General features: G+C 41.1%; 1 protein-coding gene across 5 annotated transcripts in view; it reads right to left on the bottom strand.

The window, feature by feature from the left end:
- Positions 1-21,887, bottom strand: part of UBE3B (ubiquitin protein ligase E3B) — a 50,934-nt gene that overhangs the window by 24,756 nt on the left and 4,291 nt on the right. For 4 of the 5 annotated variants that reach the window (XM_011377811.2, XM_011377810.2, XM_023521900.1 and 1 more), the window contains exons 3-15: positions 21,130-21,311; positions 20,865-20,985; positions 19,411-19,470; positions 18,919-19,023; positions 16,825-16,921; positions 15,504-15,589; positions 14,486-14,568; positions 9,740-9,845; positions 9,323-9,443; positions 8,143-8,320; positions 6,429-6,592; positions 5,072-5,239; positions 1,059-1,230 (exon numbers count right to left, since the gene is read on the bottom strand). In XM_011377811.2, coding sequence (XP_011376113.1) covers positions 1,059-1,230; positions 5,072-5,239; positions 6,429-6,592; positions 8,143-8,320; positions 9,323-9,443; positions 9,740-9,845; positions 14,486-14,568; positions 15,504-15,589; positions 16,825-16,921; positions 18,919-19,023; positions 19,411-19,470; positions 20,865-20,985; positions 21,130-21,290 — 1,622 coding nt within the window. In that variant the 5' untranslated portion in view covers positions 21,291-21,311. Of the gene's footprint in view, positions 1-1,058; positions 1,231-5,071; positions 5,240-6,428; positions 6,593-8,142; positions 8,321-9,322; positions 9,444-9,739; positions 9,846-14,485; positions 14,569-15,503; positions 15,590-16,824; positions 16,922-18,918; positions 19,024-19,410; positions 19,471-20,864; positions 20,986-21,129; positions 21,330-21,887 lie in introns of those variants that run through there. The other variant, XM_023521901.1, reaches the window with a different exon arrangement.

Here is a 21,887-nt window from a genome sequence, read left to right as displayed (position 1 = left end):
ACCATTTAAGATACAGCTGAAAATCTCCTAGAACTGCTCCACTTTAGAATATGACTCACTCTTGGGTCACCCCGATCCAGCAATTCAGGGTGTTTGTAGCAGCAGCTACAGACCCCTGCTCTTGCCTCCACCTGCTCACTGAGGATTTCCCTCCATGATTCTTACCTAATCTGCCGCTATACATCCCTGATTCCTTCCCATCAATGTCTTCTAGCTTGAACAATGGATAGGGAAATAAGCCTGAGGTCCATTCTATCTTATAATTTTTCACTAACGTTTTGGAAAAAAGGGGAATTAAAAGAATACCAGATACACAAGTAGACATATAAGCTTAAAGAACAAACAAATTGAATGACTAATATTTGTTAATTTCTTACCTGTGCCAAGCACTGTACTAAGTACTCGACATTCCTTTTCTCACTTACTTACTATCAGATTAGTAATGTTATCTCCATTTTACTAATGAGGAAACTGAGGCTCAGAAAGATTAAGCAACTTGCCCATAATAATGGTAAAAACAGCCAACACAGACTGAGTTCTATGTGCCATGGACAATGGTATACATTTTATGGGCATTATCTCATCTAATCCTTACCACATGGCTAAGAGGTAAGGTGGTATTGTTATTCCCATCTATAGATGAGGAAACTGAGGCTCAGAGAGGCAGAGCCTCTTACGCTTCTGCCCAGAGTGTCTCAATAAATGGCCAAGCCAGGTTTTGTAACCTGCCTCTTTAGCTCTGGAATTTTCCAATGAATTACCTAGCATAGTGAGTAAACAGCCAAGGTAATTTGAACCTAGCTCTAGGAGACCTCCGAAGCCTACATTAAGTGGTACTGACCCAGCTCCCCTGAAAGGATGGGAAGTAACAATTGCTGAACCCGTACTATGTGCCACCCACTTTGTAAATGTTTTCTTGTCTAATTCATCTAATGACCCTGCCTCACAGGTCCAAACATTAGCAGTAATCACATCAGCAATTGCTTCCTTACTAACATTGTAATTACTTTTTCTCCATGTTCTAGGAAAGGAATTTAGGTCCACAGCAGTCAACCTACGTGATGAGGTGCCGGGAACAGTCACAGAACAGCATCAGCATGGCCAAGAGCTGCTTAGATTCTTCAGTGTCATTGCTGAGGCATTCCAAGAAGAGCTTTAACCCTCCATGGGGCCCCAGCTCACAGATAAACGCCCACAGTTTGGGCAGCAGGTCATCAAGGTAAGTAAGACCTGAAAAAGGATAGAGAAACTCAAGCTTCAGGTAGGGGCTTATTTCCCTATCTATTGGGAAAACAAAACACCAACACCTACTAGTGAATAATGTGTGCGAGAGAAAGAAGACACAATTACTAAGAAAATCTTTATCGCCATGAGGATAACAATGATAATAATAGCTAACATTTAATGAGTGCTTATTATGTACCAGATAATATTCTAAGTACTTTGCATGCATTATCTTCTGTCCACCTTGTGAAACCCAACATTATCTCCATCTTGAGAGAGGAAACTGAAGACTAGAGAGGTTAAATGGCTCAAAATCACACTGCCAACTAATGTCATAGCCAAGAATAGAACCCAGGTCTGTCTGACTCAGCACTGAGGTTTTAAATCTGAGATCAGCAACTTTTTTCTGGAAAGGGCAAGAGGGTTGGTATTTTTAGGCTTTGTGGGCTAGTCTCTGTCACAACTACTCAATGCTACCATTGTGGCACAAAAGCATCCATAGACACTATGTAAGTGAATGGATGTGGCTTTGTTCCAACAAAACTTTATTTATGAAAGCAAGTAGTAAGCTGGATTTGGCCCATGAGGCCATAAATTTATCAACTCCTACTTTAAACTATTTGCAGGAGCACCTGCATTTAGCAAAGCTTTCCTCTCATCTACTTCCATTATTCTATGTTAAAAGTGGAAAAGCAATGAATGACCATTGCAGAGAGACCTCAAGCATTACACACAAATTTAACCCTGGGTGAAACAGAGGACATTTTAAGCCTGCTTCTTGATGGCTACGAGGCCTCAGACTCACAGGCTATATATCACTGTTATGTTCTAAGTCTACTAATACAGTGTTTGACTTAGAAAGTCTGGCTCTGAAGTTCCATGTGTCACAGAACATATAATACGATGTGTTCCTCAAATTATTCCTTAGAAAAGGGGGAGCTGCCTTATATTTGAGTCCTTATATTACCCCTCATTTTATAGAATTACTTCATTTTGAACAAAGAACTATTTGGGGAAGACTTATTAGCCTGGGATCGGGGGGGCGGGGGGTGGGTGGGTAGGACAACAGACTCAATCAATGCTACTTATGGATACTTAGAGTGTGAACTGAGGGAACTGTAAAGGAGGCAAAGAAATGCTTAACACTAGTTATTATCCCTAAAGTTCTGACCTCACATTTTCAAGGGTAGGAGGATGTGGTTATAAAATGCAGCAATCTCACAATTTAAAAATAGGTTAAAAAAAGAAACAGAATAGGTACTTACATCCTGGAGGTCAAAAATATACTCCTACAGGACAAAAGAAGCAAAAATATACTCCTACAGGTCAAAAATATACTCCTACAGGACAAAAGAAGCAAAGCAACTGCTCTTACATTATGTGCACGGGCACTCACTATGTGGATGAAAATATTCATTTATAGTATCATATACCCACTCAAAAAGGGCTGCATCCTGAGCAACTGAGGCAGAAATAAAGATGCCATGCTCTGGAAAGCTGTGTCAGAGGAGTGGCACAGGGCTCCAGGACTGTCATACACATGTGAGAAGCTTAAAGACACTTTGCAAATTTTGAAAAGAAAAAACAGCAAGATTTTAAAAATGTCTATTTTCTATAATGTGTATATTGCTAAACTAACAGATCAAATATTACATAAAAGGACAAACAGCTCAGTTCCTAGCAAGCTTTGGACCCTTACCAGAACTAGCTCCAGCTATCAGCTAAGATATACAACCTATAGACCCTCGAGCCCTTGCCAGAGTCAGCGCTGGCTATCAGCCAAAATAAACAATCTACAGATACAAGAAGACCCTAATTCTTCTTTTTCTCTAGCTTAAGTTCATGGACCTAGGAAAAGTTACCAAGACAAGCAAGCCTGCAATTATCCAGGATATATCCTGGATGCCCTGCTTCAGATAACATCTAAGAAAACTCAAGCTTCTTGACACATCCGCAGCTGTTTACAAATACCAGCTGCCTAGCCCTTTATAATCAATTAAAAGCTCAAACTCCTTACCCTTCAGGGCCAGCATTACTCTTAACGTTTGATCCCTTTCCTTGCTTAGTAAGTAAATAAACCTTTTTATTTACTTCCTGACTTTGTGAATTCTTTCCCATACTGCGGTACCAGCACCCTAACATTATACATATACTTTAAGACTAATTTATCTTTCTTGTTGAAAGTATACATTTTCAAGTTGGCCAAAAAACTTGTTTTTGGATTGTTTCATTAGGACAATGGGGGACTTAAATTTTTGGTCACCTTAAAAAGCTGAACGTAGTCACAATCCTCTCATTCGATATGCTTTCCAAACCCTCATATTATGGGCTGGGGCGCTTGCGCTGAGTCTGGGCCCCCACCCCTTTCCTTCTCCCACTGAACTCTCCTCAGGGAACCTGTCCAAGACCAAGGCTTTACACATCATCCCTCTGCTCATGCCCCACAGAATATATTCATAGGCCTGCTTGGCATCTCTGCTGCAGGTCTAGCAAGCACCTTACACTCATCCCTGCCAAATCAGAACTCTTGATGACCCCCGTAAGCCCTGCCCTGAGCTCATCATCCCCAGCTCGGCAAAGGGCACCACCATCCACAGTTGCTTGGGCCAAAACTCTGGCATCGTCTTTGAAACTTTTAGGCCTCACTCCCCCAAATCCAATCTACCAGTAAGACCTGGAGACCCTTCCTCTAAAAGATTTCATAAATCATCCTGTTTCAATCTCCATCACTGCAACAGTTCAACTGTTCTCAACCAGGAATGATTTTGTTCTCTAGGGGCATGTGGCAATGTTTGGAGACACAGATGGCTGTCACAACTGGGAGAGAGGGAAGGTGCTACTGGCATCTATGGGTTGGGGCCAGGGGCTGCCAAACATCCTACGATGAACAAGGCAGCTTCCACGACAAAGAATTACCTGGCCCAAAATATCAACAGTACTGAGGCTCGGAAACCCTGCTCTAGCCCAAGCCAACATTGTCCCTTGGTACTTTTTGTCATAGTGCCTGTCATTAAACGTATTTTTCCCTTGGTTATCATTGGTCTCTCCACTACTAGGATATAATCCCCTTGGGAACACAGACCTTGGCTGCCTTATTCACCTCTGTATCCTCCATGCACATAGGTGCTCTATAAATATCTGAAGATGAAATAAGTATGAGAGAAACGGCAGCAATTTATGATTTTAAAAAATATAAATGCAGCAGAGAAGTTCTTAATCCCTTATGCAGTAAATAGTTTCACGGCTCACAGACTTCTTGTCCTAATACCAATTCACACTACCAACTTGGGCACTACAACTTAAAAGCCTCTAATGCTCAGTTCTCTGCTCACAGGAGGGCCTTTCTTCTTTGCTCGGCTAAAAAGGAAAAAGTGTGGCATATTATACAGCCAATAAAAATGAGGTTTTTGAAGAATTTCTGACATGACAAAATACTTATAAAAGGTGACTAATGAAAGAGAAGGCTAAAACTATATATTTCAATCTAAATATATACAAATGTAGCACACTCAGCCATAGGTAGTGGTGTCGGGATTGTGGGATTAAGAGCAGTTTAAGTTTGTTTTTTTTTTTCCTGCTTCCTTGCCTTTTCCGGTTTTCTATTCGGAAAAAAAAATTAGTAACTGTTTAAAAGCAAACTGTACTTCATAATGAAAGTAAGAGCCAGGTCACAGGATAGAGGTTAGTTTGACCTGTTTAATTGAGGTATAAAGACCTCTAAAAATGGCTCAAAAATAGCCTCCTTCATCACCTATTTTCTGAATCTAGGAAGCCAGAAGAAAATCAACTATTTCTAAGGAAAACTGTCTGCCAAATGTGAGATGAGAGATGACTCAAGCCTCCAAACCTGTGAGTATCTGCAGCCGGATCTGGGTCAGAGTTGTCAGCGAGGTCTGGTACAGGACACAGATGTTGCAAACCTTCTGTACCTCCACAGAATCAACGCATTTACCCCCAACAGGCTTGAGAATATTCCTCACCGATGCAGACTTCTGAAATGCACGTTTGAGGAGATCTGGCATGGAGAGAAGAAGGAACGTGTGAGCAGAAGTTCAGCCACCTGCCAAGTTCCACCCTATAAAGGGAAGAGCATTTCAATAAAGCTCCTAATTTACAGCTTCAGCCAGACAGTGGGGCTGCTGCTTGATTCAAGTCATCTCTGCGATAAATCAGAAACACATTAACAATAGGTTTTTAGGCGAAACCCAAAGACATTTTCAGAATATCAGAAAATTTTTCCAAACGACACCGGCATGTCCAATTCTTAATGGGATCCTTTTACTGTATGCTTAACTTCAGAACCCACAAAGGTAACACCTCACGATTATATTAGGGTAAGAGAGCAAAGGTGGAAGGCCTGGTAGATTCCCAATTTTCTGTGCTTTTAGACAGAAGCAGGAGCAGCAACCTTAAGTACTAATAATTGGCCTGTGGTTGTATCCTACTTTTATTTCAAACCTTCCCATTTTTATCTTGCTGAAGTTACACATGTTGATCCTATGCTCCCGGACAGCTACCAACTGAAACTTTGCAGCACACTGGGTGGAGAGGAAAAGTCACCCTGAACCTAGAAATCTGCCACAGGCAGGTAACTCCACCAAATTAGCATCACTTCCTTAACTTTAATCAGAGCAGGCAACAAGAAATCTTTCCATGGAACCCATTACTGACCCTGCAGTGAGGACACTGCTAAGGTACTAGCCTGTCAGTGAACCAGTGTCCTCTTTATCAGGAGCCCAACATGGGAGATTTCTTTTATGATTAGGAACTCAGAAGAGCTCTACTTCCCTAAGAAACAAGTCTTCTTCCTGTTTATAAGAGGTAAGAAAGGGTCCCAAATCCGTTTTCATTTGGCTACTAGATATTCAAAGCCAAATGGAAGTTCAGAGATAACATGGCAGTCCTTGTGGAATATCTATCTGTGGACATTCTCTATACATGACCTTGATTTTGTTCATCTACTTCGTTTTCCCAGGTTCTTCTTCATTATATTTTTTTGTCAAGAATTTTTATTTATTTATTTTTCATTGCCAAGAATTTTTCGTCACTATTTTGCTAAATGTAACTTGATTTAAGCGGTCTCAAATTCTTCGTGGGAGAAGTTAGAGCATCACACGAACAGAGGGGGCCAGGCACCCAGAAACAATTCGGAGCTGCACTTTAACTCAGCAGAGACACAGACCAGGCCTGCTCCAGCCACTCACTCTTCACGGGAAGCACATTCTGTGGGGATGCTGGCTGCACGTGGGCTGGTTCCTGGCTCTCCAGCAGCTTCTTGCTCAGGATGTCACTGAAGAAGATCCTGATTAGAGGCACCCCCCATAGGAACTGCAGCTGTTTGGTGATCAAGGGCATTGATTCGTTAAGACTAGGAGAAAGCAAGAGACCAGGCATGTCAGTTCCATCTGACGGATGGCCAGGGAAAGCCCATTTGGCTCTCTAAGGGACCTTATTTACTCAATATGGTAAATAAGATAATGATAATGATAAAAAGAATCCACAAATTGCTGCTTAGGCCTGGATATGCAAGGTACTGACCTCTTTATCTTCCCCGTTGCTCCACCCAGACTTCCTGTGCTGCCAGTAGCATTACTTCTCTCCCTAGGTCTAGGATCATGTCACTCATCTCTAAGGCATCCTCTATCTGCTCTTCATCCTAACCATCCTTCTTACCAGTCAGTTGACAGAAGCCATCTCATGCCTACTAAGTTGCTCCTCTTTTCACAGCCAGCCTGCAAGCCTGGCACACAAATATCACTGACTCACAAGCCTCCTGAGAGTCTCCTTGCCTTCTAGCGCTCCTTTCTCCACCGTACACCATAGCCCCAGCGTCAGACTCACATCCTGAAATCTGCTTTCATCATCTCACTGCTTAAGATCCTATAATGGCTCCCACTGTCTTCCAGCCACCACCTACTGAAGATAGGCCAGGTCTGCAGCAGGCTCTGACATGCATTATTTCATTCAATCCTTTAAGACACCTTTATCAGGACTGTGAAAATTATCCCCATATTTCAGATGAAGAAAGTGAGGTGAAGCAACTTGTACAAAGTCCCTCAGAGGAATGGAGCTGAAACCAGGCCATCCGTCATGCTATTCTGACTCATCTGCCCCCCACAACATCCCTCCCAACTCCCCGACAGCCCCAGTTCATCCTCTTCAAGCTGGGGCAGTACACTGGGGCACGTCATCAATGGCAATCTGTCTTTTTAAATTGAATGTCACTCAGGTATAAGGAAAAGGGAGAAAATCCAAGATTTCCTTCCCTGGCCCTCATTTTCCTGCCTCAAGGGCACCTGCCAGGGACCCCAGACCTCAGGAAGATATCTGAACAGGAAAACAGCTGGACATCACAGCTGCCTTAGCTCCAGAGACCCATATCATCTCAGCCCAGGGTACATATTTTTAAATTTGTGATGCTGCCTTACTTGAATCTCTACCTTCTAGCCTAGTGGTCTTTTTACAAAATATATTTTTGAGTTTTTAATTTAAAAATTTTAAGTTTATGTCCCACCTCTTGAAAAAGATCTAGGGTGATTTCTATTTCCTTTGAATCATGTGTCTTATTTTATTATCTCCAAAATCTGGCAGTCTGGGCACTCGATGAAAGTGATATTGAAGAAAAAAAGAATCAACCAATAAGATTCACAATTTACTAACTGAAAAGAATGAAATACAAAATATCTCATTTTTCTGAGAAAAAAGAAAGGTAGGGAAAAATATGGGTGTATACACAGGTTGTCTTTGGGTAGCAGCATTAAGGGATGGTTTTTATTCTCTTCTGGTCTTAACTGTATTTTATACAATGAGTACATATTACTTTCATAATAAGAAACAAAACAACATAAGCTGGGAAAAAGAATGAAAAGGTGGTGGGAAAGAGGCAGGAAAGACAGTGATTTGCCCCCTAGGACTCACCCATAGTCCACGGATTGGGAGAACCAGCCAAGGACAGGGTGCCAGTGTGTCAGGTTGGATTTCTTCTGGGACACATACTTCTGACAGTAGCACAGCATCTGGGTGAGCAAACTCACAAACCCATCCGTCTCCTCCTCTAACACTCTGGGGCTGAGGGAGCCCAAGTGCAGGAGATTGCCTACAAAGAGAGAAGGCTGGGTGCTCTGGGCCCAGAGAGACACGCTTCATCACCTCCCAGCCCTGCTCTCTGCCTGGGGCTCAGGCAGCCATAGTTATGTGCAGGAAGAAATTCCATGTAGAGGGGCACCTGTCGGTGCTAGAAATGCAGTGCGATACAGGGCTAAGGAAAAGGCTGACCCGGCTTCCAGTCCTGGCTCTGTCACAGACCAGCTGTGTGAAGCTCAACCCACCTCTTCAAACCGTTTTCTCATCTGTGAGATTGGAATACTGATCCCTACTCTCCATGTGAGAATTATATGAAGTAACATGTCAAAGGTCTGGTACACAGAGGTATGTGCTATTTAGCTGGTATGACACTTTAATATTACACTGAGATTTTAAAATCCAGGGTCAACATAAGAAGGGAGGGATCTCTTAAAAATCATTTGAATGTCCTGGAAAATCACTTTTATTCGATGTTCACCGAAGTTACATAATATGCCTTGTGTAAGGTCTTTTATCATAAACTCCCTTAAAATTTAGCCCCAAGAACCTTTTGCTATGTAAAAGAAAATAATTAGGCAATGAGAATTATGTACCTCTGCTGTTTTCAAATGCTTCTATCCATAAACCCTTTCCGCTACAATGAAAATGTAGTAAAACAAATGCTGCAGGCAGGCCCCACTCTCATCTAAGCCCCACCTAACTACACCCTCCCTTTTCTCTTGAGATGTGAATTATCTAGGCAACTCATCATGTTTCATTTTTCTTTGGATGCCAAGAAGCTAAGGGCTAAAATTTAACATTCATTTATAGTCACTCAAGTAGTTTGCCAGGCTGATATATTTTCTATGTGATTTTCAATTTTACATTCTATTTTAACCACCTGACACGTCTTTTATTTTAAGCACTTCTAATTATTACTAAAAACAGCTCGTGATCTCCAGAATGGTGAAAAGCAAAACACCTGGGCATTCCCCGATGGCCAGAACACAGTAAGAGTCCAGCCACAGATACTCACCCATTAAACAAAGCGTATGGCATCCTTCTAAACTTTCACATACGTCACGGCATCGATCTTTATCTCTTAAAAATGTGATGAATTTGCGAAGCATGTCATGAGATTCTAAAACAGTGAGGCGCTGCAAACAATTGCAGACTGTTAACACAGAAGCTGACAGGAATAATTTCCCACTAGAGCATGAAGTTGATCACCTACAGATCACCCCCTTGTAATCAATCATGCTACTGATCTCCAAGAAGAAAATGAACAAATATGAAAACCTGTTTCTTTGAGCTACTAACAAAAGTGTGTCTACACTGGCTACTGATTTAAAAGAAAAAATCAGGGTGAGAAGTGGAAATTAAAAAAGAAAAGATTTTATTTTCTAATTTCTAAGAAGAAAGGTAAAAATGGAACTGGGGGGTACTCACTTACCTCAGGGGTCACTGTGCTGAGATGAGTCACAAGAGCAGGCACAGAAATGATGTGGATGAGGAATGGCCGAATCAGATTGTCTGAAAATTGTGCAGCAATCACAGGGCTAGACACAGACAGATCACCTTACTCAATAGGTTTGCATGTGAACCTGGAGCAAAAGAACAACCATACCAACACCCCCAAATCCCTTGAAATTATGCTTTGCAGACTTCTAGAAAAACTAAAGACAAGAAATGGAGAGATCCACTAGGGGAACGGTTGAGTAAATGATAGTACATTCACATGATGTAGCTATGAAAAATCAGTTTTGAAGTTTTACTGACATGAGAGAATGCTCAAGCTATAATAAACTTTAAAAAAAAAAAGCATTAAAAAACTATATATATGGGAGAGGAGGGAGGGGGTATTGATTGTGAGGGAGGACAAGAGGGGCTTTGGAATGCTGTTGTTCTATTTCTCAATTGGGGTGGTGCTTATAAAAGTGTGTTTACTATATGATAACTTACCAATAACTCATGCTTCGATTAGGCAATTTACTTTAAATATACATACAGTTGACCCTTGAACAAAGTGGGAGTTAGGGGCACCAACTCCCATTCTCTATGCAGTTGAGAATATATACATAACTTTTGACTTCTCCAAAACTTAACTACAATCATCCCTTGGAATCTGTGGGGGACTTGTTTCAGGATACCCCCCAGATACCAAAATCCACACATGCTAGTCTCTCATATAAAATATGTACGTGGAAAAAGACATATGCAAATTCCCAATAATAAACTGAAAACACATTGTTTTAGATCTGTTGGTTGAATCTGCAGAGAAACCATTGTTATGTCGACCCTTAATTTTAAAATCTTAGCGTAATATTAATGGATATGGAGGGCCAACTGCATATTTATTGGAAATAAATCTGCATATTAAGTGGACCGATGTAGTTCAAACCCTCATTGTTCAAGGGCCAACTGTATTATGATATTAGTGTTTAAATATGTATATATAAACACATGAATACATATAATGAATAAAAAGACCAAGAAGACAGATAAAATATTAACAATGTATCTCTGGGTTGTAGAAGCACGAGATACATTTTTTCTGCCTGATAGTTTTCTATTTTATCCAGGTTTTCTACAATAAGCATTTATTACTTCTATAATCAGAAAAAGATCAATGTTATTAAGATAATGACCACTACCTCAAACTATATATAAAAATAAACTCGAAATAGATCATTGACCTAAATGCTAGTCTTATAACTAAAACTATAAAATACTTAGAAGAAAACACAGGAGAAAACACAGGCCATGCAGGAAAAAAAAGATAATGAGAACAACTTGCAGGAGAAACATGATCTCTTCTAGCTAATGTGCTCTAAGCAATGAGCAGATATGTTACTATTTAGACTATTAGAATTTATATAACAAACTTTCATTTTCAAGAGTACCATTTTGGACAAGAAAAATTTGAGGCTGACACACTCAAAGTATTAGTGCCTACATCAATCACCTATCTAGAGGAGGCTGACCAACCAAGGTAAACGCACTGAGCTGAGTAGGACAGAAAATTATCTAAAACAGAATCAAGTTATTTTCTGCATGCTGAGAAGAAGTTTAAATCAGGACTATACAATTCTCTAGACAGAGGAAGAGTTTCCCACAAGAGAATGCCACTGAAACAGTGACTCACCACTTCCCACTTCCAAGGGGACAACTGCATCATTGTAGGGGCATGCGGGCAGATGCCTTCTCTGAGGGTTCTCACAGGAACCCAAGGATTCTATCTCAAGCCATACTCCCACATAACTCAGTCTAACCAATCGAAACGAGGCATTGGAGGATGCAGAGTTGCCTTGCAGGCCAGTCTCAAAAGATCACATACACTAAACACTGCTTCTCTCAATTTCTTATTATCTATTTCTCCAGCACGAGGTCATCAAAATCTTTCTTTAGTTGTTGCACTTAAGCCCCCTCGGGTGACAAATCCTACAAATGTATTGCTAATTGTACATTTAACATAGGCACAGCAGGACACAGCAGGACACAAAGGTAAAAGGTTTAACGCATAATCCCTGCCAAGAGAGCTCATCCTCCAACCAGGGAGCCGAAAGGCATGAAGGGAAAGACAGACACCAGGGCTAGCAGTTACAAGTACCTAAGCAAACAAGGGTCCCACATAATAAATGAAACAGGACAACTTTGGAAAAGTTCCCATGTGCCATTAATTCAAGAAATATATACTGTTCTTAGAATACGAAAAAGTGTCTAATATGTGAAGCAAGTATAAAGAGTAAGGAGTAATGAGTGTGGGCTCTGGAGTCAGACGGCCTGGGTTTAATTCTTGGCCCTACTACGGCCTGCTGTGTGATCAAGGGCAAGTGGCTTAATCTTGCTGGGCCTTAGCTTCCTCATCTATAAAATGGAGAGATAAAAGAATGTAATGAGGAGTCAATTAATGCATGCAGAAGTCTTCAAACAACATGCAGCCCATGAATGTTAGCTATTTGTATTATAAGATGTGGTGATTATGTCTAAATGCATCACATATGATTTTATACACTTTTAGTAGTATATTCATGATGACAAAGCCACTGAATATCTTATTTTAAAAGGTCCTGGTCATGTTCAATTACATACAAATATTCAGAGGTGGGGAAAGGTGTACTGTTTAAGAAAAAGGCTTTAGAGCAGCCTGGCCTTAACAAGTGAATCAATAGATTCTAACATGTACAGAGAAAAAACTTAAAACAATGAATATCATGTTCTTAAATGAGAAGAAATGTGGTAGAATGGTCAGATGCAACCCTCTTGGTGAATCACACTGTGAGTTACAAGCACATCAGGGCGGGGGAGGGGTGCTGGAATGGAAAAAAGATGTGTTCTCAGGAGATGGGGGAAGAGGCAGAGCTGCTCCAGTGCCCCATCCCCCTCTTGTGTATCACCTATTTCTTGTCTCTGACAGAGAAGAGTGGGCGATGATATTGGAACAAGGTGCCCCAGAAAGTGACTCAGGAAAGGGAGATCCAGTAAGCCTGCTACTAGGAAAACCTGTTTGTATCTAGACGGTATGACTCATTAAATACATCTCTATGTAACTTCTCGCAAAGTGTGAAATAAAGGCACAATAATTTACTAGATAGCTTGTTTTATTCTATAACTAATTACGGCATAACTGGTTGATCCTATTCCTCTGTTATGAGGGTCTGGCCTTTAGAATGCTGCTGTCCAATACAGTAGCTACTGGCTACTGTAAAATGTGGCTCATCCAAATTCAGATATGCCATAAGTGTAAAAATACACATCAGTTTTTGAAGACAGTATGAAAAGTAAAATTATTTACTTAAAATAGATAATTTAAGAATATTATAAGTAAGCATTATACTGGTTTAAATAAATATTGTTAAACTTAATTTTCCCTTTCTTTTGACTTTTTTCATGTGGTTCTTATATTTCTACTGGACAGTGCTGCTCTAGACCAGCCTTATCCAATAAAATTTTCTGTGACAACAGAAATATTCCATATTTGTAGTCCAACGTGGTCTTCATTAGCCACATGTGGCCCCTGAGCACTTGAAATGTAGTTAATGCAACCAAGGAACTGAATTCTTAATTTTAGGTAATTTTAACAAATTTCTATATAAACAGCTCTGTGTGGCTAGTAGTTAGTGGAAAGCACAGTGTAGACCAGGAGCTGGCAAACCGTGGCCCACAGGCCAAATTCTGCCCACTGCCTAATTTTGTAAATAAAGTTTTACTGGAACAAGGCCAGACTCATTTGTGTATGTATTGTCTACAGCTGCTTTGCACTCCAGGGTAGTAGTACAGAAGTTGCATGGCCCAAAAAACTAAAAATATTAGCTAGCCCTTTACAGAAGTTTGCCAACCCATGCTCTAGACCATCATTTTCCAAACTGGTGTTCCATGGAAAACAATTCCATGGGATATTAACAGACATGCTCTACCATCTAAACATTAGGCAAGGATAGTCCATGTTTAGATATGTTTGGGTCCACATCAGGATAAAAACAAAACAAAACACAAGAGTCCTGCTACTGCTGAGCTTTCGGCAGTCCGGTGCACTGTGGATTAGCAGCAGGCGGCAGAGCAGGGAGCTTTACCAAGCTGTCTGACCATGGCCTTCCTTTCTTTCCCAAGTTATTATCATCCTGGGGATTAAGATTTATCAAGTTATTAACAACTCCCCAAGTTACAGTTCCTCTCAACAGTTTGAATGTTCTGGACCCATTACCAAGCACAGCCTTTTATATTTGGTGGTTTTCAGAACTGCAGATATAATTTCTATTAGAAAAGATTTAGCTTCTATGTACTGCATATCTCTTAACTGATGGCAACTACCACATCCTCCCTGGTCCTCCAAATTCTAACATTTTAAATTCATGTTCAAAACACTATTCCATCTTTTTACTCTGCCCTTTGTTGGCTCTTCTCCAGCCCTTAGGTTCCCTTTATTTTATCAACTAAAAGCTCAAAAAGAGAAAGGATTTATCTTGGTTCCTGGCTGGCTGAATAGCTTTCCTCAAATCATGATGCAAAAATATTCAGAGGTACAGATGGAAGATAAGAAAAAGAACAGTCACAGATGTGTCCTTTTCACCAAGAACAATACTTCCTGTAATTTCTGAACCAGTGGGCAAGCCCATACCTAACATGATTAATGAGAGAAAAGCGAGAGGAGGCAGCCTTCGGAAGCATGCCAACGCCTCAGCTATAGTTTCCTACTTACCGCAACGCTAAGGAAAAGGCTGCAGTTAAAGTGCCTTTGGACAGACAAGGCCGAGGTCTCGCCAGGCCACGGGTTAACAATATCTGAAAAGAACATTTTAACTGGTCAGGGAACTGGTCATGCCAACTTTGTATTCATCTGTATTTAAAAAAAAAAAAAAAGCATAAAAGTGAAATGAGTGCTTCACATAAAAAACTATATTGGAATAGTACTATAAAATGACAGGAGTTAGTTAAAAAAAAATGATGAGAGAAAAAAGCAATGGGTACAGAGGTTCATTATACCACTCCCTTTACATTACATGGTATGTTTAAATTTTTTAAAATAATAAAGTTTTTTTTTTTTAATTACAGCTCATAAAAATATCAGACTTAAAATTTCAAGACAGTCTATTATTTTTCAGAAGCAGTTCTGAGACTCGGTGTCAAGTAGAAGCTTCCCCACTGTGATGACCTGTTGAAAATACTACCTTTGGCCGTCACGACGCCTCACAGGGTTGTGAGGAGAAAATAAAGCCTAATCAGGAAAGAGCCCACTGCAGTGCCAGGCAGGAGGGCTAAATCATTTAACTTCTCAAACTCGAGAATTCTAAAGTTCTTTTAAACAGCAGTTAGGCTTCTGACCATTCCTTGGATGTATGAACTGGCACAAAAGGTGCACTGTGGATAGAAGGCAGTTTGAGGACAGAGCTCTAGAGATATTTTTAGACACCAACCAAAAAGAACCTGAGGGAAAAAACTCTGAGCTTCCTGAGTTTGAATTTCAAGAGACTGGATTACACCTGTAGCCAAAAATATAGCACATTTAAGTGACATCCTGGTGCCACTGTCCTTACACAAATCACAAGTGATGCAAGGCGGGGGGAGGAGGGGAGGGGGAGGAGAGACCACTAACCACTGAACTCTTCTTGCAAACATTGTTTCTGTGAGGAGGGCACCAGATATTCCAAAACCAAACATGAAAATCTACGTTTAGATTTGGAGAATGAGGTCATATATTAGGGGATGGGGTCACAGACCTGTAGCACAGAATAAAATCCATGCTGGTTCAGATGTCCCATTATATTTGCACAGATATGGTTCATGGCTGGTCGAAGACTCTCACCTAAATGAAGAAAAAAGTCTGAGGAAAAAAAATCTCTGGCCATAATGTGAAGGTGGGACAGAAAATCATGTCCCAGACCCAAGGCCGAAGGAAACAAGATATTTTCTGGCTTGCCTTCCTATTCCCCTTAGGTCTGGTACCAGAGTGCTGGGAGATACTGCATATCCAGAATTCTATCTCTCCTGGAAGGCCCAGCTCAAGTGTCACCTCTCAGGTGATGAGTCCTATCATTCCTCTAGTCAGGAGTAATGTCCCTGGCCTCTGAGCTCCTAGAGCACTTTTCCTAATACCCTCAGAGGGCCCGGGACTTCCTATTCTCTGTGGCTGCCTCCTCTTTACACCACGATACAAGCTCCCTGGCAGAGCCTAGAACTCACATTTTAACTCTGCCCCTCCGCTGCACACCCCCCCCAACTCCCCCTGCCAGAGTCCAGGATGATGCCTTCAAATAAACCCACCTTCCTGGCCTAAAGCAACTGCATGTGCAGTTTCCTCTGCTTTCAGTTTTGCCCTCCTCTCCACTCTGTGAACTCTAACCCTCCCTCCACCTCTTAGCTCAGACATTGCTTCTTCAGGAAGGCCTGATGCCCAGACAGAGCAAGTCAAGGTCACTCCCACCCCACTAAATACGCTCTTTCTCTTGTTCTCTTCCTTCCCAGCACTTCTTATACTATGCTGGTGACTCCTCTTTAATGTCTGTTTCCCCCACCAGACTCTAAGTTCTATCGGGAAGGGCAGGCACACAGCGGTTCAGCTCGCAGAGCCCCTCGAGGGCAGTGACCTTTTCCATATCTCCAGTGTCTACGGTGCCTGACACAACTATTTGTTGAGTAGATGGATGAAGTGAATGCATGAAAAACATAAGGCTAAGTACAGTATTCAGGGAAGGAAGTAGCATTATTATGCAAATTTTAGGGCCAAAATAGAATTATTTCCTGCTAAATTATTCACCGAATGAAATGATCACTTGGTGGCTGAGGTGCTGTGGGAGTTATAAAAAATAAGATTAAGAGAAACTGTGCCTTGAAACAAATTCCAAGAAGAGAAAGAGGATAACACAAATATTGAACATATTCTGGACACTACAGTGCAGTCTGATGGGAAGTGCCAAGGGCACCTTCATTTGTATGGTCTCAAGGCCTTGAGGCTTGTGCTGGGAAAAATGCTTCTTAAAAAGGCACAAAGATCCCCAAGCTCTGCTACTTAGGAAAGCTTCTGAATCAAGTCCCACAGACCTTTTACCCGAAGAATTTTCCATGTTGAAGTGTCTGTGAAGGTCACAAGCATCGTGAGGTACAGTGTGATGAGCTTGGAGTCCTGTAAGATTTCAGGCTGAAAACAATGAGGATAATAAGATTAAGACATACACCCTCCAGTCTCAGTGAAGCAACCATTTTATAACTTTCTTGGTTGCCTTCGGGTTCAATTAGTTGGTTCGGGTTTTTATTTAGGGTTTTTTTTTTTTTTCTTTTGGGGAATGACCACTTTAGGAGTTATATGACCGGGATTTTGGCACAATCGTAATTGACCATGGAATCTGAAATACGCCTGGGAATGGAGAATTGAGTATTCCTGGAAACAAGATGACCAACACTGCCTTGTTGGTGTTTTGTATGCCTTTATGAATATATGTATATATGTATGTACACTGGAGCATAACAAGGACTCTGGGCTCTGACTTCTGGCTTTAACATTTACTAGCTGTGAGATGTTGAGCACACATGTTAACCTCTCTGGGCCTCAGTTTCCTCATCTGTTTACTAGGGATAGTAATACTGCTTTCTTCATAGGGTTGTTATGAGGGCTCAATGGTTCATGTACATAAAGTACTAAGAACAGTACCTGGCACAAAGATAACTATGTAATATTGGCTATTATTACAACCACGGTTATAATTCACTGTTTCAAGAGGGCAGGTTGGGGTAAAGGCCTGACTCATTTCTAGGTTGAGACCTAATAGCATGTATATCTGGAAGGGACCCTGGAGACCGTTTAGTTCAAATCTCTAAGCTCACAGAGAATGAGAGAGGGGAAGTGGCTTGTCCAAGGTCATATGGGAAATCAGAAGCAGAATCAGGACTAAATTCACATCTTCCTGGCTCTGGATTCAGTGTTCTTATCTCCTAAAGTGTACTTCTGCACAAAAACTTAAAAAAAAAGTTTTTTTTTCAAAATAGAAGAGCCTCTTCTTGAAATCTGTTGTGGATTTTACTCATGCAGATCTGATGCCAACACAGAAAGTAGATAATAGAGGCTATGCCTGGCTGAAGCGAAGTTGAGAATGTGCCTGCTTGGCCATAAGATATTTTAGTGAACCCCAAGGCTCCAAGGACCAGGGTAGAAAGACCATTGTTCTGTGCCATGATGCCTCACCTGACAAGCTGGGCATGGCTTGGTGCCAGGTCAAAGCCAAGAGGGCCATTCACCAGTGCCTCCAGAGAGACGGCAGGGAATGGATCACTGGGAGCTCTGCTGACATTCACTTCATTGCTCAGCTGCTACCTGAGTCCTTACCTTACCAAGCCTCTGCCCCTGAAACTTCTCCCTCCCTATATACAAAGTGGAAGTGACTGCTGTTTGCATCTACTCACACCTCTGCCCACCTTCTCATAACTCAAAGGTGGACAGGGGACCAGCCTGGGCCAGTGGCATAGCCCATCCCTCTCACCACCATGACCAGTTAAGAGTGGATACCAGGATCCCATTGGGTCTTTGGGAGTGCTCTCAGATTTGTGAACTGATGAGGAAGCCCTCTTTTTTCTCTTAGGTCAAGACAAGGGTAAGGATGTGAGGCAAGAACTGCTGGCTGCCATAATTACAGCAGAAGATGAAGTGACTTGAAAAGGCACTAGAGATGAGAGAAAAGAATGAGGAGGAGAATCTGGAAGCCCTTGGCTCTAATCACCCTCGGCTGCCATGTTTTATAGAATACAGTCTGTAAGAAAATATTCTCTTTCTTGCTTACCTTGTATTACTAGCTATGCTCATATTTGGTTTCCATTTTTATAAAAAGAGGCATGACTAGTACAATAACATAAACTATGAAGTATCCATTACATCAAAAGTATGAGAAGGAAGACAAAAGGTTCCATCACTGAGATTATGGCAAGAACAGGTCGATGTTGAAAATACTGTAAATCAAAGAAGGGTTAATACTGATAACGATACCTAGCTCTATCTCCCATAGAACAGGGCTCTAATGACTCTTTATTAGACTCTAATAGATAGATATCCAAACATATAACCTATGAAGGGATCATGAGGATGCTGAAAATATGTACCACAGGCGCCCAAATGGAAAGGGTGTATTTAGTTTTGTTGTTTTTTACCTTGAGCTGCCCAAGAAGCTCACAGCAATAACGCAGAATGTCCTTGATCTGTTTAATCCATAAGAGGGTGAGATCCTTGGAAAGAGCCAGAGACACATACCACACCTAAAAGCAGGAGAAAGAGGAAAAAATGTAACGGGCAGTTACAGGGATCAAATTATATATGTTCTAGCTATTGGAAGATCAATTAGCTATATCCAGTGTCAGATAAGGTAGTGAAGATGAACGGACACATAAGCAGCCAACAGGACTTATTTTAACACTCAATTCAAAGAAAAAAATAGCCTAGTAGAAACATTTACCATCTTGAATAAGAGGCAAGAACAGAACATAGCTTCTTGGATAATAAAGAGGCTAAGGAAATCGTTTGTTCTTTATTAATGTTTTTTATCTATTACTTATTTGTGCATGTGTGTGAATTAACAAGGTCACAACATTCAACAGGAACTTTCAGAGCCGAATAGGTAGGCCTGGAGCTCCCATTCCACTTACCTTGGGGTCATTCTCAGCATCCATGCTGCTCAGAATACAGCAACACAACTTTTCAAATCTCTGCAAAGAGGTAGAATGGGGGTTATAAATTCTCACGACTAAAGAAAAAAGGAAAGAAACGAATGTTCGGTGGGCATTTGGCTTGTATAGCTATTATGCTGGAAGACTAACATACATAATCATTTTAAATACCTTCTTATAGATGTGGAAACTAAGGATCAGAAAGGGTCTCAAATTGGTGGCCCACAGGAGCCTTTCAGATGTGTTAGAAACTAGTAATCCAGACTGGGGCTCCTTTTGAAAAAAAAATAAAAAAAATAAAAACTCAATCCGGTAAACGGCTTGGATTCCTGTGGACTATCAGCTGTCTCCTATATCATGCTCTCCTGTTCGCCAATTTGTAAGCATCATGGATACTGACTTTTGCCTCACAGACTGTCGAATCATCACTTCTATCTTGAAAAACAAAAGGAAGAAAAGCAGAAGCTGGAAACCAGGTTACACTCTGGCAATATCAACCTTGGATCCACCCTTAAAAGCAGTGTGGCCCTGGGGGCCTGCCCCACAATTGAGCTGCAGTTTCTTCTTCTGTAAACAGGGGTCAGTCACCTCACCAATCCTGCCCATCATCTACATGACCCTGTGTTCACTGCCAGTGTACTCCTCCCTCTCCTGCTGGGCTCTGAGCTCTCCCAGGCAGAGATATTGGTCTTCTTGTTTCCTTCTGGGGTGCCAGTGCCTAGCAGAGGGTCTCACACAGTGTAAAGCTGAGCAATAACAAACACTTAACCCCTGATCACTCAGAGGCATTCCTCAATGGTACTGTTAGTACTATTACTAACAGTACCATTGAGGAATGAGATAATTAGCTGTTTCTTGATATTGTTTTCTAGGCTAATCATTCTAACCTCAAAGGTACAACAAGCATGTTTTGTTTGATTTGCAGGATTTACAAGAAATTTCAAATTAATGGCCAATTTTTACAAATTAGAAAACTGAGCATTAAGATCTTCAGCATCTCTTTAAAAAAATTAGAGTATCAGTCCTCCAATGGCTGAGGCTGAGTAGAGGTCACCCCATTTGGATGGGCATGCCACAGACCTATCACTCCCTCTGATGTCCTTACAACCGCTGTCAGTTATCGTTCATTATGACTTGTACTATGTTCTGTCTCATAAATGGTTTATTTCACTCATTTACCTAACCTGCCTGGCTCCTGTATGCATCTGAGTCGAAGTATTTGTAATAGTTGATGTGAAAAGAATTATGATGGCCAGAAACACTGGGCATAATCCCTACAAAACAGGTCCCAAGAAGACAAAAGGGCAAGAGGTAAGAGTAACAGAACCTATCTCAGAGAGTTGCTATAAGAACAAAATGAGTTAATATTTATAAAATACTTACAAAAAGACCTGGCAGACAGTAAGTATGATGTATGTTTGCTATTATTTTACCTCATTATCCTCTTTAATTCTGAACAAGAACAGCAGTTTCCTGGCAATCTTAAAAACACAAAGTGCGCTTCTTTTACTGGATCCAGAGCCATCTGCTTTAAAAAACTCATCGATTTCTCTCCTAGGAAGAGAAGAGTAAAAAAGACATTTTTAATTAGGAGCTCATAGCAGCCATAAGTTTTAAGAACTGTAAGAGAAAACATCATTTTTTCTGGCTATTAATTGGGAGCAAGAAAAAATGTGCTGAGGAGTTGCTAACACCCACCTGATTTCTCTCTGCAGTCGACTCCGACAGAGAAAACTCCGGACATGGGCCTGAATTCCAATGGCTGCCCGCTCACGCTCCTTCTGCACCAGCCTTTCCTCTCGAGCCTGACGGGCTCTATCAATGAACCAGGCTCTCGAGGTCTGAGAAACGGTGAACATGTTTGCAAACTTACACAAGCCCTGCAAGGAAAATAGCAAGTAGTTGGTATAGCTCATTACATGAAAAACATGTACAGAAAGGGGCTCAAGAGCACAGGGTGGGCAGGGACGTGGGTGGCAGCAGAGCTTCTCGGGGCCCTCCAGCACCTTCCAAAGTGCCAATAGCTCTCCTGGCACAAGTACCAACTTCCTATCAACTCTTTTCATGCAACTCACAAAGACCAGCGATGCTTTTTACATTTTCTTAAGAGAAAGAGCACAGTGCCTGGCTCTAGGGTATGGGTTCTATAATTGTTTAATGAATGAACAAAGCATGATTTGATCCCAGCCATAAAGCTCTAATACAAACTAGGCATCCTAAAACAAAGGATGCCTAAATATTTGAATTTTCTGGAGCAGTTCATAATATTTGCGTGATTTATTATCATCATCATTTTATTCATTCACTCAAATATTTACTGGTACCTACCTGTACCCAGCACACAAAAAGCCCTTTTTTTAAAGGGTCATTTTAACACTAAAAAAGCCAAAGGTACGATTCTAGAATGTAAGACAATCTATTAAACTGAATATGTTTTGATTGATGCATAATTTGTT

The sequence above is a fragment of the Pteropus vampyrus genome, unplaced genomic scaffold (assembly GCF_000151845.1).
Source record: "Pteropus vampyrus isolate Shadow unplaced genomic scaffold, Pvam_2.0 Scaffold322, whole genome shotgun sequence".
Classification (NCBI taxonomy): domain Eukaryota; kingdom Metazoa; phylum Chordata; class Mammalia; order Chiroptera; family Pteropodidae; genus Pteropus; species Pteropus vampyrus.
Note: the sequence above shows the minus strand (reverse complement) of the source record. Positions and strands in the feature narration are given on the sequence as shown.